At 39.8% G+C, this 17,616-nt stretch overlaps 1 protein-coding gene across 2 annotated transcripts in view; it reads right to left on the reverse strand.

Annotated features, from left to right (window-relative positions):
- The window catches only part of postnb (periostin, osteoblast specific factor b), a 30,459-nt gene extending 13,235 nt beyond the window's left edge, over window positions 1-17,224 (reverse strand). Inside the window, exons 1-9 of one of the 2 annotated variants that reach the window (XM_034168406.1) lie at window positions 17,021-17,224; window positions 16,509-16,607; window positions 8,024-8,088; window positions 7,696-7,853; window positions 5,441-5,605; window positions 5,206-5,352; window positions 4,783-4,924; window positions 1,969-2,181; window positions 417-551 (exon numbers count right to left, since the gene is read on the reverse strand). In XM_034168406.1, coding sequence (XP_034024297.1) covers window positions 417-551; window positions 1,969-2,181; window positions 4,783-4,924; window positions 5,206-5,352; window positions 5,441-5,605; window positions 7,696-7,853; window positions 8,024-8,088; window positions 16,509-16,607; window positions 17,021-17,139 — 1,243 coding nt within the window. In that variant the 5' untranslated portion in view covers window positions 17,140-17,224. The remainder of the gene's footprint in view (window positions 1-416; window positions 552-1,968; window positions 2,182-4,782; window positions 4,925-5,205; window positions 5,353-5,440; window positions 5,606-7,695; window positions 7,854-8,023; window positions 8,089-16,508; window positions 16,608-17,020) is intronic. The other variant, XM_034168405.1, reaches the window with a different exon arrangement.
- Window positions 17,225-17,616: the final 392 nt, after the last annotated feature.

Below are 17,616 nucleotides of genomic sequence, written 5' to 3' on the forward strand. Positions count from 1 at the left end.
CTTGTATGGCAGCACCCTCACATCGGGGTGAATGTGAGCCATTATTGTAAAGTGCTTTGAGCAGCTAATGTAGATGGAAAGCTATATATATACATATACATATATACATATATATATATATATATATATATATATGTATATATACATATATATATATATATATATATATATATATATATATATATATATATATATATATATATATATATATATATATATACACACACACATTTTTGAAGACATTTTAAAACAGTTGCACATAATAATAACAACAACCAAACTGCACTACTTTGGAAAAAAAATAATATTATATTATATTATTATTATCAACAACAGAGCAGTTTGGCATCATATTTTTCACCTGCCAAGAGGAAAGCCTATGTATGTAATGATGTAATTGGTACAATGTGACTCACCACTGAAGGCGGCATTGAGAGGAGCTAGTAAAGTGTAGTCAGTCTCTGGCTGCATCTCAGCACTCAGGCCCATATCTGACACCATGTCAGTAAAAGTCGACTGAGAGCTTCCCAAGAGCTCCATCACCTGTTTAGCTTCAATGCCACAGGAAATAACACTGCTATTAAATTACAGGTTACACGAAAAATATTCAGAACCTAAAAGAGCACTCATTACAGAACACACCTCATTACCACCTCAACAACAACAACAACAACACAAAAACCCTATTTAAAAACTGTATGATTCATGGAGTTTCCTCATTCAGTTTTAACTTTCAATTAATAGATTTTAAAATAGAAATAAATCCAGATTAAAATGTTCTTTAAATAAAACAATTATTTAAGGGATAATATTGTACAAAATAGCTTTTAATGTATCTTTCACAGTTTAATGTGCTTGAGAAATCTTGTTAAATAACCCCAATGTCCAAAAAACTGTCTCACTGAAAATCTCCTGTTGTAAACATTAATTGGAGGACGCATCTCATTTCAGGCTTCTGTGACGTGTAATAAACATACACATAAACTGTAATTTTAACTCAGATTCTCAACAGACTACCCCACCCTCAGCATCATGGGATTGCCAGTATGAAAAAGTCATACTGAAATTATTTTGGAATAAATCATTCAGCCCTAGGTTCCACAGACACGGCTGCTTTCACAATTTGAAATAATTTCAATTTATTTTGAACGTATTGAGTTCACCTCTTTATAAAATGTCACTTCAGTGATATTGGAGACTGAACATCTCCAGCAACATAAAAAAACAATTCTGATAACATGCTGTATATGTATTATTGTTTTTACTGCTACAACAACAACAACAACTACTGAATCAATTTATTTTTGGGATGTTGAACTCCGAAACTTTGCTGCTGCAGTTCCAACTAAAAATATAATGGCCTCATTCTAGAACAGGTCCAACACTGCTGTTAAGTTTTAGTGGTAAAGTAATTTATTTTGCACTGCTAATGTTATTTCATAAAACAGCCTGACAGTACATCCAGAAGTGCCACAAATTTAATGGCATCTATTTCTGGACAGAGTCAACCTTGTCTTCAAATCTCATGAAAAATGGATGTGTGGATGCAGATCCAGAATAATTTGTGAATCTGTAATATCTCCCATTAATTTTGATTGTATTTGTATGTGGAAAAGATTAATGTTAATTAAATTAGGTGGTGAGGTAGCTCTTGAGTCAAAGATTTACTTGAATAAATAATTAACCAAAAGTAGATCAACAATGAATTTATATTTTTATAATGTGTCCCATTAACTTCCATATTATTTGTACTTTGGTCTTAGCTATTAGTTACAGGAAGAACAAACAAAAGGCTGTTGGATCTTGGAATGTGCACTCCAATTTATAATACAATCAGTTTTAAATTTCTTGTCCTCATTCATTTTTTTTTTGAGTAAGCTTCTGAACATTTTTGCCAACAGAGGCAGGTGTCAACACAACATGAAGGTTAAAATCATTAACCCTAAAAGGTGGAGCTGGGAGTCTAACCTGAGTCAGGCATGAGAACTTGGTCAATAAGGTGGATGACACCGTTGGTGGTGACGATGTCCTTCTTGCGCACCATTTTGATGCCGTTAACTGTGAGACTGTCGCCATCACAGCCGATCTCAATGCTGTTACCCTCCAGAGTCTCATAAGAGCTGCCAGACATGATGGCCTCAGAACACTGCACGGAGCCCAGCAAGTGGAAATTCACGAAGGCTAAAAAGGTGTGAGACAGTGTTTCAAATTAGTATTTGGTGTTTAGGTAGATGCATATTTCACTGCTTATAATGTCGTCTGGCTGCATGGGGTCTGTTCTTTCTCATGATGCACTGCAGCTGACTATATGAAGCCTTGGGAACCTGAAGACCCTTTGGATCCCTTGGGTTCTTGAGTGAAGGGGGCATGGGATTTTTTTGGTATTTTTCTTTAACTGTGTGTAACATGTTCTGATCACATATCATAGGGTAAGCTGCAGGGTAATAAAATGTTTTGGGGCAGTGCTAATTTGTCCAGCTTGCTCAAGTAAGCAGCTGTTTCCTACATCTCAGTGTTGACGCCAAAAAAAAAAAAAAAAAAAAAAAAGTGGAGATGGTATGGTCTTTTGTTGTTTTTTTCCCCCCCCCACATGAACTCTCGTGACTTAAACAAAAATAAATAAATAAATACAAAAATCTTTGCACTATACACTGCAAATAAATAAACAAAACAAAACATGAAAATACTGTTTTTACACACACACACACACACACACACACACACACACACACACACACACACACACACACACACACACACACACACACACACACACACACACACACATTAAAAGTACAGTAAAACATGTAAATACCTTTACAGAAAATACTGTAAATTGTAGAGTATAAAACCTTTCTAATATGCAAAATAAATAATAAAAAAAAATAATAAAAGAATGCGGTAGGGTTAGCCTTGAATCAGGGATGATGTTTTTGGGAAGCAAGTACACAAATTGTGTGTACCACATTTTGCTGCATACTGTGATTTATTGTGGTCTGAAATAGCAGACTGTTTCCATCCTATTGGTATTTACCCTGCTCTAAACAGATGGGTTTTTTCCTCAGAAAACCTAATTTTAACATAATTTGTGCAAATACAGTAAAAATATATACCATGGCAATATGACATGCAATTAATTGTATTTTCAGAGTAGTTCCTATTGTGTGACAGCACAATGGCACAGACTGTAAGCATGATTGTCTCCTAAGTGAATTATCCCAGGTTCAAGGTTGCCTGATGCCAGTTCTCCTTATATGGCTGGAGCTGTGTTAAGAAAACCCAAATCAACATGTGACTCCCATAACAAACCTGCTGTGGTGACCAGGAGCGAAATGGGAGCAGCATAATAAAATCTCATTGAATGGAATTCAGTGTAAAATAAGTAACAGCTGCATTTAAATTCTACAGAAATAATTAGTTTTAAAAACAGCAGATAATGTTAATTTACCTATATAGATATACAGTGGTCACTCGTTTATCGCGGGAGTTACGTTCTAAAAATAACCCGCGATAAGCGAAATAGTAGTCAGCGTTAGTTTTTACAATTATTATAGATGTTTTAAGGCTGTGAAACCCCTCACTACACACTCTATACACTTTTCTCAAACAGGCATTAACATTTTCTGACTTTTCTCTTGTGTGTAAACACTCTCTTTTTTCTTCTGGGTGAGAAGATTATAAACAAACACACGCAGACCTCTCCCTTCGCTCACTGCCTCCGGGGTATGGATACGGGACCCGTAAAGAATCCAAGTCCTCTCTCGGTGGCTATCGAGCTCTGCGGCTGCGGTCAACATCCGCATCAAAACAGCGAGTGTAGTCTCTGGACCTGTTGCCAGAGTTGGTCACAGCTCCGCACAGTAGAGAGGGGGGCGGTGTGAGTGGCCCGCTGCGGCGCTTACCGAGCCCGCAGACTCAGTAAGCGCATCGGAGGCAGTGAGAGCAACCCATGCTTACTCCAGTCAAGGGGCTTCTGGAGCCTATCCCCGCAGTCATAGGGCACAATGTGGGGTGCACCCTGGACAGGATGCCAGTCTCTCACAGGGCCAGACAAACACATCCACACACACACACACACCTATGGCCATTTTAATGTTTCCAATTCACCTAACCTGCATATCTTTGGAAGAAGGAGGAAGCAAGATCACCTGGAGCCGGAGGGAACAACCCACGCAAGCATGAGGAGACCATGAAAACTCCACACAGAAAGGCCCCAGGTGGGAAGCGATCCCACGACCTTCTTGTTGTTAGGCAACAGTGGTAACCACTGCTGCCTTATTTATTTTATTTTATTTTTACACTGTATCAATCTGTGCAAATGTCTAGGAATAAAAGTATCTGCAATGGACTGACCTGACCTACTCAACCATTAACATGGCATAAGTGTTAAATGTTTTTATGCTTGTTCAGACTTTCCAGACACAATTTTATATATATGTATTGAAACTGGAGAGTTCGTTTCATTACTCATTGCAAAGTAATGTGATGGACAGCTTGCCAACTGAGCACAGGCTCCATATCAATTGTTTAAATGATTGTGGTTTCATCTGTTTTGTATTCAAAAAGGTTCAACAAGGAAAAAAATAATCTCTTGTGGGCGACATGAACCGAGCAAACATGGCACAAGGGAAACATTTTTATTTTCCTGTATCTGCATCACTGAATATGAATATAATTCTGTTTTACTGCAGTTCATATGAAGCCAAAAAGTCAAAGAAATAAGATTTAATTTGAACCATAGGAGAGGAGAGACACACATCTATGCATTAAAGTCTGATTGACCTTGAAGTACTTCCTTGTCGCTCTGAAGTCTCTCCAGCACACCGGAGCCCAACTTCTCAAAGGCTTCGTTTGTGGGGGCAAAGAGCGTGTAGTGTCCTGGCTGACCCAATTTTTCCAGTAAACCACTAGCAAGAGCAACTTCCTATAGAGATATGAATAGAATAGAATAGAAGAGAATGAGTGCAAAGGCAAAAATATTTGCATGAGTTGAAAAATGAAATGTTAAAAAAATTAATCATTAAATGCAATATTTTCACCAGTGCTAATATGAATCATATCTACAGTTTTAGTTAGAAAATGCACAAACTATTAAAACACAGCTCCGCTAACTGTGCTAAGTCTGAAGGGAGTATCTTGCTCTGCCATGTCACTTTAATTTCTTCTGACACTTCTTTTGCAATGAACATATTTCTTTGTACTTACACTGAAGGTTGAGAGGTCATCCTCAACCTCAACAGCATCCTGGATGGTTCTTCCAACCGCACTGACGACACGGTCAATCACGTGCACCACTCCATTGGTGGCAACCTGATTGCCATAGATAATCCTGGCACAGTTGACAGTCACCACCTGCACATAACATCATCAAAACAATTACACCAGTGAAAAACACTGACTTTAACACAAACAGAAAGTGACTGATTATGTTACCACTTACTCCATTGGGGTAGTGGTTGACGTGGAGGCCCAGGTCACTGTACATGGAGGTGACGGTCATGCCATTCCTCAAATCTTTGGTCAAGAGTCGTTTGTTGGCCATGTGGTATTGAAGAGCGTTGTACATTTCAAGGTTGACGTTGCTGACCAATGCGTTCCTAACTGACTGTATATATGAAAACAAGACGTAAACACGCATAATGTAGATTAGGAACATTGAAGTTTTAGGCATCCACAATTCATTTATGAGGAGCAAATGTTCCAAATTCTCCATCCAGAGATGGGTGTGGTGTCTTCTTCTGCAACCCTCCTGTCCTCTGTACCGGCAAAATTTCCTGTATATTCGTTTTGGAATTTGTTTTGTAAATTGTGTCAGTAGCAAGGCCCAAGCAGAGGGTCACCCCTTTGAGTCTGGTCTGGTTGAGGTTTCTTCCTCAAATCATCAGAGGGAGTTTTTCCTTACCACTCTTGCCTGTGTGCTTGCTCTGGGGGTTGGCAAGGTTAGACCTTACTTGTGTGAAGCGCCTTGAGGCAACTTTGTTGTGATTTGGCGCTATATACTGTAATTGAAATAAATTGAATTAAATTGAATTGAAGTGAAGTATTACAATAGAGATGCAGGAACTATGGCAGCAGCAAGAAACCAACTGTAAAGGAGGGAAACTACAATGACTGCAACTTTGCATACAGCAAAGAGCGTTAGTGTCAGTAATGAACAGCAAGTCACAAATTAAGTTACTGCAAAATACAAACTACATCTTGTTCACTTTAGTTACACAGGGACATGTAACCTCATACTGCCTCCAGTCAAGCATTTTAGTTCTGTACATTACATCTCAGCCAGGAGACAAGACTGCATGGACTTCATAAAAGCTACCACACATGAGTGCCACATGGCAAAAAGCCTAGGTTAGTGTCCATATTGGGCAGGGCTAAGTAGAGTTCCCTGTAATTCAGTTTTGACCATAGACTCTATGTACTCTACAAACACAAGGTGGCTTCTCCCATTGCTCTGAAAAGCGGTTTCAAAGGTAAAATGGGGTTGTTCCAAATGTTGTCATTTTTTCAGTGCTGAACTCCTCCTAAGTCCCACTCAGGTCATGCCCACGCTCCATGTCCTTACTCAATAATACGTTGGCTAAGAGTTAGGCATAGCCAAGCTGGTGACTTTTGGAGCCACCCCATTTGAGTATAAACTGTTATGTGTCGGACGCAGCTCGGAGAACCGACCAGCGTTTGAAGGACCCAGTATGAAATAAGCAGAGCACGGTACAAAGGCTAACTGAATTTAATACATAACAGTGATACAAAAATAACAGAAAGTGCGGTCTGGCGTGGTGCGCTCCCAGCAGCGCTAACGGTCCGGAGCCAGAAGCTGTTCGGACCCAAGGACCCCGCCGACACCCCCCAGGTGGCCGCAACAAACCGAGTCTGTGAAAGAAGGAACCATTATGTGAGTCCACACTCTACACACAGAGAGAACACTTAAGGTGTACAAACAGCAAACACTTCCTGGCTTGATTACTAATCAGCTTCCCAACCTGCAGGCATGGAACATCCAGTTCACAAAACTCCACTGCAGTGGAAGCCGATACATGACTAACATACAGCTCAATATAAAAAGGTGTGAGGGACACCACATTTACTGACTGTATAAATGTTAGTCACAAAATCTAACGTACCTCAGGAAGTGTGCTGACGAGCGTGAGACCTCACCCCCTCCTCTTTCACAGACCGTGCATCAAACCCTGGACGTTCTCTGCATCCACTGATGATGAGATGGCTCCCGAGACGACGATCTCACCCGTCTGGTCACAAGGTCGAGTCTCTGGCAAATACACACTGTATACTCCAGTCTTAAATGTCACCATGTTCCAATCCATATAGATGCACCACAGCTGTGAGTCCTGACGAGCCGCAGGTGATCAGGGTGAGGTCCTGATTACCTCAGCAACACAGCCACTCAGTCCCAAATGCAAGCCACCTGGAAGGAAAAACAAAAGACAGAAACAAAAAGGCAGCCAGGCCCCCCAGCCATACAACAATAAACCCCCTTTTTCAGAAAACCTACAAGTGATGTCATGAAGAGTTTGTCCAGTATATATAGTACCAACTCTATGGGATAATACAACACCTCTTATGTGTCTCTTCATCTGGATATCAAGCCTTATCATTTGACAGCTTGGTGGAATTACATTAGAAACATGAAATGTTACGTTAATATTGCTACCGCTTTGTGTTGGACCCTTTACTCACATCCTCCAAAAGGTCCCAGGCCTCATTGCTGGGGGCAAAGAAGGTGTAGGATCCAGGTCCTTCTATCTCAGGCCTCAGCTTAGAAAGGTCTGAGTAATTTTTGGTGACAGTTGCCTTCACCAGACCCAAAGTGTTATAAACATTGTCAATGGGGGCCACTGAGGAAAAAACAAAAAACAAACTTATCAACCTCATTACATATGAAAACAATATGAAAACATTTTTAGTTACAGAAGACAGAATGCATCCTCTACTTTCATTGGTCTGATTTCAAACACTAAGGCTTCTGTACATCTGGAGGATATAGGACAACAATAGCTTATTGTACCTGCAGGGCAACCACGCATGCCATCCAGTTTCATGTAGCCTGGGCAGCACTCATAAAGCACAGTCCTGCAGGCACAGACATCACAAATATCAGTTTTACTCCAGTTTCCCTGCAATTAATGGAGATAGTGAGTGAGTGGATTAAAAAAATTCTACAGGAAACTCCATAAAAATGATGCATAATCAGGTCTGAAATTTGGTCTTCTGATCGAGACAGTGTATCTGTAAAGTATTCATAATGCTTCACTTTTTCCACATTTTGTTGTGTTACAACCTCATTCCAAAATGGAGTAAATTCATTTTTTCCCCACAAAATTCTACCCACAACACCCAATAATGACAATATAAAAAAGTTTTTTTTAGATTTTTTTGGCAAATTTATTATTATTATTAGTAGTAGTAGTATTGTTGTTATAATAATAATAATAATAATAATAATAATAATAATAAAAACTAAGAAATCACATGTACATAATAATAAGTATTAATCACACCCTTTGCTCAATACTTTGTTGAGGCACCTTTGGCAGCAATTACAGCTTCACGTCTTCTTGAATATGATGCCACAGGCTTGGTGCACCTATCTTTGGGCAGTTTTGCCCATTCCTCTTTGCAGCACCTCTCAAACTCCATCAGGTTGGATGGGGCGCGTCGGTGCACAGCCACTTTCAGACCTCTGCAGAGATGTTCAATGGGATTCAGGTCTGGGTTCTGGCTGGGCCACTCAAGGATGTTCACTGAGAAGAAGACTTGAAGCTGTAATTGCTGCTAAAGGTGCATCAACAAAGTATGTAGCAAAGGGTGTGAATACGTATGTGCATGTGATTTCTTAGTTTTTATTATTATTATTTTTAATAAATTCCCCCCCCCCCCCCTCCAAAAAAAAAAAAAAGAAAAATCTAAAAAACATTTTTTCACATTATCATTATGGGGTGCTGTGAGTAGAATTCTGGGGGAAAAAATGAAATTAATCCATTTTTGAATAAGGCTGTAACATAGCAGAATGTGGACAAAGTGAAGTGCTGTGAATACTTTACAGGCAAAAACCAGTACACCTCCTATTTTTGGCTATGTTAACATCTTTCAATGACCACATAATAAAACAAGGACAGACCGGCCTATCACATTTCTTGTGAAGTTTGTTGCTAATCACAGGGAACTGGTGACCGCAAAAACCACTGTTGCTTGTTAATAACACATCTTCAAAAATTAAAATACCAGTGTGATTAATGTGTGTATGTGTTTTTTCACTGGCTGCCGTCCTTGCAGCTGAATCATTGTTCAGTGTTGGTCTTGTGTGTTCCTCATTTCCAGATGAAACTTATTATCTCCTTCATTACCTAAACAGGCCATGTGATTGCTGTCCTGAGCCAAAACCGAATGGAAATGCTGCCTCAAGGGTTACAGCAGTAGCTTTCTTTTACCAAGGCGTCCGATATGAAAGTAAACAATCACTTTGTCAGCATTTGGTTAACCTCAGAGACATTATGTCTTTGGTTTTTCAAAACTTCAGTTTTAGGAAATGTTGGTTAAGAAAATCAGTTTTGCAAGAGTCTGATGTTCTGTATGGAAACCTTGGATCAGAAGAACATTATTCTATTTTTACCAGAGATTTTTGGAGGTTTTTTTTTTACTTTTAGGATATGGATGATGTCCACTGTGACACAAAAGAGATGTTAGTCTTTTCTTAAAGTTGGACAAAAATGTGAGCATAGTCTCCTTTGTGCTTGAATAGCCCAAGGAGTCCTGAAAACCAAAGTGCAGCTGGTAGATATTGTGTCTATGTGTTTTGCAGGTTTTAACATGTTTGAACTTTAAGCCCCTTCATTAACTCTTAGAAGACCCAAATACTTGAAGGTATACCATTCTCTCTTGACTAACTATAAGGTATGTGATAATAAAAACATCATCAAACAACAGATAAAGCACAGAAGATGAATTAATTCCATAAGTGCACAGTCGTCACAGCACATTTTCAACTTCACAAAACACTTAGGAGAGCACTCAATAGAAGGAAACCACCAAGGCCCAAAATATTACACATTGCAATTTAAAAATATTATTAACCCAAAATCAAAATTACTTCTCTCCATATATTCTACAACAACTGTATGGTAATGAAAAAGACATGGTTTTAAGGTTTGATTCATAAACAGTTATGGACGACATCAAGTGGGAGATCATTCCAAAATCTTCCTGCAAATATAGCAAAGGAATGGACTATTTTTTTTTGCGTAAGATGGAACCATAGGACAACCAAAAGTAATGGGGGGTTTTCAAGTTGCAGTAGAGCAGCACCTACAGTAGTGTTCAGAATAATAGTAGTGCTATGTGACTAAAAATTTTAATCCAGGTTTTGAGTATATTTCTTATTGTTACATGGGAAACAAGGTACCAGTAGATTCAGTAGATTCTCACAAATCCAACAAGACCAAGCATTCATGATATGCACACTCTTAAGTCTATGAAATTGGGCTATTATTTAAAAAAAAGTAGAAAAGGGGGTGTTAGTGAGGTTTTGGTCAACAACAGGAACAAGAAACTTTCAAGATTCAAGAAACTTTCTTGTCGCTATTTGGAGTTGTGTGGTGGTAGGAATAGCTTTTTGAACACTTGAATAATGATGTCAGTTTCACAAAGAATTCAAATAATAGTGAAAACATGTTCATTGTGCCTATTGGTCATTGAACTTTCCTAGCAACAAATGTAAAGCCCCGGTCACACGGCACTAACGAAGGACACCAAAGCCAAAACGAAACAAGAAATCTGAACTTAAGCTGACTTCTGAAGACATCATTTAACCGGCGTCCAGTTTCGATTAGTCATGCGCTCCATGAGGCATCATAACATCCGATCAGTCAGCCGCTCAGTGAGGTGTCATAACAACCGATCGGTCAGCCACTCCATGAGGCGTCATAACATCCAATCAGTTAGCCGCTCTGTGAGGCGTCATAACAACTGTTTAGTCAGCCGCTCTGTGAGGCGTCATAACAACCGATCAGTTAGCCGCTCCGTGAGGCATCATAACAACCGATCAGTTAGCCGCTCCGTGAGGTGTCATAACATCCAATCGGTTAGCTGCTCCGTGAGGCGTCATAACAACCGATCAGTTAGCCGCTCCGTGAGGTGTCATAACATCCCTTGCATGACATGTGTGTTGCTTGGTAATGGCACATTCATGGGGCACTTAGAACACGTGGGGCCATTTGCACAGCCAGGTCGAAAGTGGTCACCTGCTCTCTACTCTCGTGCTGGCAGCATGAATGGCCCAGCCTTTTCTAAGTGCCCCACGCTTGGTGTTGGATGTTCATGGGTGGCACCTGGACTTCAGCCGAGACTGGGTCGACTGGCCATTCCTCTGGCATTCGACGACTTTCGACCGCTGGTGTGAAGGCTACTTCGATCGCGGCATTCAGCCATGGTTCGACATAGTCGATGATTTCGTGCAGTTGCTCGGCCACGGTACAATATGTCCAACCTACGTACGACATTCCATTCAAATGCTGTGAACACAAGCAGATGGCAGTGGAACCTCATCTTACCCGCCGTTCGAATGGGTTTCCAGCACGAGCGGCATGCAAACATAGAGCGCATGTACCGTGCCCAAATGAATGTGGCAACTGCTGTATGAGGCGTTCGAATGCTGCTCTGATCTCCCACGAGTGCCATTTGCCTCCTCCTTCGTGCACTATTCTGCTTCAATCGTGTTATGTGTGAAGGGGCCCTTAATATTGTTCTGTGAATAGTCACTACTATTAATTCTTCATTTGGCCATTTATTAGCTGAATAGTGTGATTCACAGAACTGCCAAACACTAATCAGCTCCACAATCACTTTAACTACTGTCAATAGTAAGTCCCTTCGGCTGCTCCCTTGTTTGCAAGCAAATAACTGCATTTTAATAAATGTTTTCACCACAACCAGTACAGCAACAATCAATGCCACATGGAATGAAGCACAGCCACCAGCATGAATTGGTGTGATATGTATTTCAAATTAAGTTCAGCTATTTTAATTTTCTTGTTCAAACAATTCAGAATACCAACTATGCTGAATAGTTTTGTTTGTTTTTTTTTTACAGCTTTGTGCTGAGTGTAAGCTCGGGCCTAATGCGTTTTAGCAGCACATCTAACTTCTCTCTCTCTCTTTCTTTTTTGTAAGAAAATCTATTTAATCAAAGTACCCAAGATATTGCCCTATTTTTAAAATCAAATCCTTGCATTTGTAAAACAGTTGTTTATACCCTGCCTAAAAACTATATATGCAAAGCCAACATTTTCCACAAAACTTTCATCAAATTTGGCTCCACTAATATTGCGTATTTTGTGATTTTTCCACAAACATATGTTTAAGTCCTTGGCTCCGCCCAGTTTTGCAGCTGTGCTCCAAAATTTAATGACATCTCTCATAGCCAGACCCAACCGTTCCCAAAGGTTTCAAGACAACTGGCTCATTAGTTTTGGAGTAATCCTGTTAAAGAAAAACAGCCGGACTTAACCAAACCAACAAATCAACTCCTTATGTTTCACAAAGTTGAACACTTACAAATGTTACAGGGAGACAAGTAGCAGTAGACATGGGAGTGAACTACAAACCACTGAAGTGACCCAGCTGTAAACAACACTAACACCATCAGCAGAGAAACGTGCACACCAGAAAAGCTTGTGTGTTCAGTGGACCACAGTCAGCACGGTAAATACTGTTTAATTATCTTCATGTGATCGTGGTCAACATTAATAAGATTCAGATTTCTATTTGTAAACTGAATATAATCACGAGCAATACAGGACTAATCTTCTCTTCAAGATGGACTCGACTCTAAGCAGAGACTCGTTTTGTGGTCTGGGTCTCCTGGGTCATGACTAACTGTTCCTGACTTACAGCTGCATTTGAATCAAAGCTGAATGGAGCTGGAGGAAGTGGGATGAGATCATAATATGCCCCATTTGGGTACAGTCAGCAAAAGCCTCGCTGTACTGCTCCCCCACACAGACCGACAGTCGGAAACTTCGGACTTGCCGTCACCATGTCTGTGAAACGTGTTTCAGCTGAATTTATGTTACCATTTTCAAACACACATGCCCCCCCACTCCTTTACCTCAGTTTGATCCATCGCTAATGCTAAGTTTGGTTTTTGATTGACCGAACAGTTCTTGGAACTCTGGAAGCACAAATAATCTCAGTGGTTGAATTAAACCTCAGTGGGTGAAGACAAAATTTCCTGGCTCTGTAAAGATTGATTACCAGTGAAACATAAAGCTGAACTCATGCAATGGAGATAAATTAGATAATGTTTCCTCACAGTTTTTTTTACCCGTGGCCAAAATATGGCCATCGGGTATTATGAAGACTTTGCGTTTCTGTTTATCTATCTGTTCTCAGCATCACTCCAGTTCTATTACTGCCAGGGTCTTCAAATTCACAGGGAACATTCTTGGGACACAGACCTTGGACAAGTTCAGATGGCTAACTTTGACCTATTTTAAAGGGGTCAACAGGTCACATTCTGTTTCTGTAAAACAAAACAAATGAAAGTCATGATGAAAGTCAGGGGCAAAACATGAGGTGTTTTTAAGACTATACAAAGTAAATTCTACTGAGTAAAACAGACTTGCCTGGTCTATATCTGATCCCACTCCAAATAATGTCAAATAAACTCACATTGTTAAATCATCTCTGTCACAGAATAAATGACACTTATTAGAATTAGTGTTAAACAACTTCATTTAATAATGTGACCATGCAGTTAACTTGGCACTATATGGAGTCCCGGTAGAGTATCTTTTATTCTGCCAAATATATTGTGGAGTGAGATTTCATGGCATTTTAGTGAAGTCATCATGACATCACTCATGCCACATAATAATAAATGAGACGTTGGCCAAGCCCTCTCAGTTGAAGCTATATCCTGGAAATAACGTTTTTAAAAAGACTGGAACATTATTTCATAATGTCTTTTTGACATCAAAGTGGCATCACTAAGGGCCCCTTCACACATAGTGCGAAGTTTAGACGAAGTGCACACTTAGTGCGCATGACGTAGGAATTGTGTACAAACCGTGTAATGTCGTCCCTGTCGCCAACGCCTCGTATACCTGTTGCTACAACTATTTACGCACAAAGCATCTGAAAGACAAAGTGTGCACTGTGAAAACCCATCGCACCCTCTCGCGGCAGGTGCCGGCCAAATTTCAGGTGACACACACGAACATCTAACACCACTCACATGGCACTTAGAAAATGTGTGGCCAGTTGCATTCTTGGCACGATAGACTGCAGACAATCACTTTCGTATTCACAGAGAAATCTGTCTAAGTCCAACACGAGTGTGGCTTTGGTGTGTGCACTGAGATGACAGGTGTGTCCTCCCACAGAAGCGGCTGTGGAAATCTGTGGATTGGAACAGTCCAGCTGGACACCACGTACTGTGTTTGGATGGACATGGACAAACAACTGCCCAGTGTGATGCACGTGTGTCTTTTTGCTGTTATCAAGTAGACATAAATAAAAGCCTGTGGTGATGTACTGCAGTGAGCGCGCGCACATGGCGCGCACTTGGACAGGCTCCTCCCAGGTTGAAACGGACCCTCAGATCAGAACAACAGGCGTCTCACTGACACGTCACCCACGTGAGCTCTGTTCCACGATGCAGTTTCCTGCAGCGTGTCGTCCACAAGACACATGCACGCGGCTGGTTGGAGACGGGCCAGCAGATGTGGATATGAATGAGACGAGTGAACTGCTTCTCATTCATGAACAGAACGGTAACATATTTGTATTGCTCATTTGATAAATTCTGTGTTTTCATATAGTGTGTGATTTTAATTTTTTTTGTAATACTTCCATGTCCTTCCTGATATGAGGCAGATTCCCACAGCTTTCAAAGAACAGCTCCGTAGCTCAGTGGTATGCTTTTGAAAGGCCTGAGTTCGCGTCCAGTGAGTGGTGTGTTTTTCTCTTTTTTGTTGTAAATTATTCCACATAAGCGGCACGATGTGGTTCCACAGGTACCAGCTGGTTTTTATTTTTACCACATAAGCAGCACGATGTGGTTCCACAGGTAAAGGCTGGTTTTTATTTGTACCTCATAAGTGGTGCGATGTGGTTCCACACGTACCTGCTGGTTTTTATTATTTTTATTTCTACCACATGGGCAGCGCCATGTGCTGCACCTGGCAATGTTCCTGCTTGAAAGACACCAGCAGGTTTGTGCAGGCCTGCCCGTCGGCGCGATGTTTCGTGCGCTAATTTCGAACTGTGTCGCCGTTTTTGTCCAAACACCATCCAAACTTCGCACTATGTGTGAAGGGGCCATAACCAGTGTTATAACCGATAACATCACAATGATTAATTATTGGAAATTGATTATTAACTCCTGCTTGTTGACTGCGGGGAATCATGAATTTGTCTGTTTTTCACAATCTGTAAAAGTCAGTTACATTCTTTAATATGCTATTTCTTTTAATAAAATACAAAAAGTCCTCTGCAACATTACATTTTTGCTTGAAAATGAACATCTTGAAATTTCTAATTTGGTATTTTACTAACAGACATGCAGAAATCCAAAAACATATTTGTACAGAAACACTGATGTGTTACTTTTTCACGCTACTGTATATATAAATTATTCTTTAAAAATTGCAAAACCCACTTGGATCTGCACTAATGCTTTAGTTTTTTATTCAATTTGCAAAATATATAAAAAAAACAACTTTTTCACATTGTCATTATGGGGTATTGTGTATAGAACTTTGAGGAAAAATGAATTTATTCCATTTTGGAATAAGGCTGTAACATAAAATGTGGAAAAAGTGAAGCACTGTACATACTCTCCAGATGCACTATATGTCTGGACTTTTTTGTTTGTTTTTTTTTTTTTGCTGTCATGTTTGATATTATTCCTAAAATTCATAAATCCTGAATAGAATTCTAAAGTAAATGACACAGAACTATATATATATTTATCAGCACAGAAAATAAATAATAATGCTCAAAAATGTAATCAAATTATTACAGAGGGCAAACTTTAGCTGGCTCTAGTCCATGTTTAAACATTAAAGTGCTGAGAAGACTGTAAGAAGAAGAAGAAGAAGAGAAGAAGAAGAAGAAAAAACAGAACACACTCTGTGACATGATTGAGCAGAACATTTTTCCAGTTGGCTTACTGGAGCCACATCACATCTTGGAATCAACAGCTCACCGCCGGCATCCCGCGATGGCTGAGCTCCTTCTGTAACTCACAATTTATAGCTCTGAACAGGACATTCTCCTACACAAAGACCCCCAAATGTGGTTTTCATTTTACATGCTATTAAGAAAGCAGATGTTGGTCACCATGGAAAAATTTTCGTTTTCATGAAATCCTCAGAAGAATAAAAGTAGATGGAAACACTGAATGCTGCAAATCAGACTCAGGTTTGTTTGTGATATCCATCTTCACATACAGGAAACAAGTTGGACTTCTGAAAATATGAAAGCACACTCACGCTTTCTTTCCACAGATGGCCCCTCGGTACCAATTACGACATGTGCTAAAGTATTTCTTCTTGGTCCCCATGACTTGCTGGAGCGCGCACACATTGGGTCTGATGAGCAGCGAGGGTGAGATGGAAAGAGAACATTAATCATTACAAGAAAACTACGACAGCCAATCAGCACATACTGCATGAATTATTAGGTGATAAGTCCTGCTGATAAACATGAATAATGAATGATCTCACATGTTCATCTGAATAAAACAGGACTGCAACATTTAAGAAGTTTCAACAGCAACAACAACAAAAAGCTGTGCAATCCCTTCCTCCCTTTTTTTTATAATACATGTTATATTATTTCATATCTGATATAATGCAGGTTTTTTATAAAATGTGACATAAATGTGTTACCATCCTCAAAAGGTTCATTTTCCTGGATAAAAATTTGAAGTACTTCTCACTGATTCCCACATGCTCTAAAATACACCGTATGTGTAACACTGAAAAATGAATTGTGCACTTACCCTTCTTTTCTTGCTCTGATGCGACTATGGGCAACGATTTTGTCATAAGCTGATGATTCAGCCTCGTCAAAGGTAGAGAGCACAAAGAGTGCAAAGGCAACCACAAAAAGGAACTTCATCTTCGGATTACCATCCAGCTATTCCCAGCCCAGAGTGATGGGAGCAGGCTCAGGGTGGGAGTTTATATAGCATGAGGATCACCCTCCACTCATGGAGGATGACAGCGCTTCATGTCTGGACCAGCCAGAGTCTCCAAAACAAAACTGTGCTACACTGGGACTCATTATGTAGTGGTGGGTTTTTAAATGATGATGCACACATTTATAGAAACAGTCAGAAAAGATTAACTGTCATACATATTATTTTCTGTAAATTAAGGAAGGTAGCGTTTTAGAAAATTTTCAAATTTCACATATTCACATTTGAATTTTATCCACCATCATGAGTTTACACATGCTGAAGTGCTTGGATGGAAACTAACAAAAACATTTATTATTAAAGACAAATTATAGATTGTAAACATGTTGAAATAAAGACACACTGGACATTAGGTGTTTTATTTCAATCTTGCACTCACTCATTCATCTTCAACAGTT

Source organism: Thalassophryne amazonica, chromosome 4 (genome assembly GCF_902500255.1).
Source record: "Thalassophryne amazonica chromosome 4, fThaAma1.1, whole genome shotgun sequence".
Taxonomy (NCBI): Eukaryota; Metazoa; Chordata; class Actinopteri; order Batrachoidiformes; family Batrachoididae; genus Thalassophryne; species Thalassophryne amazonica.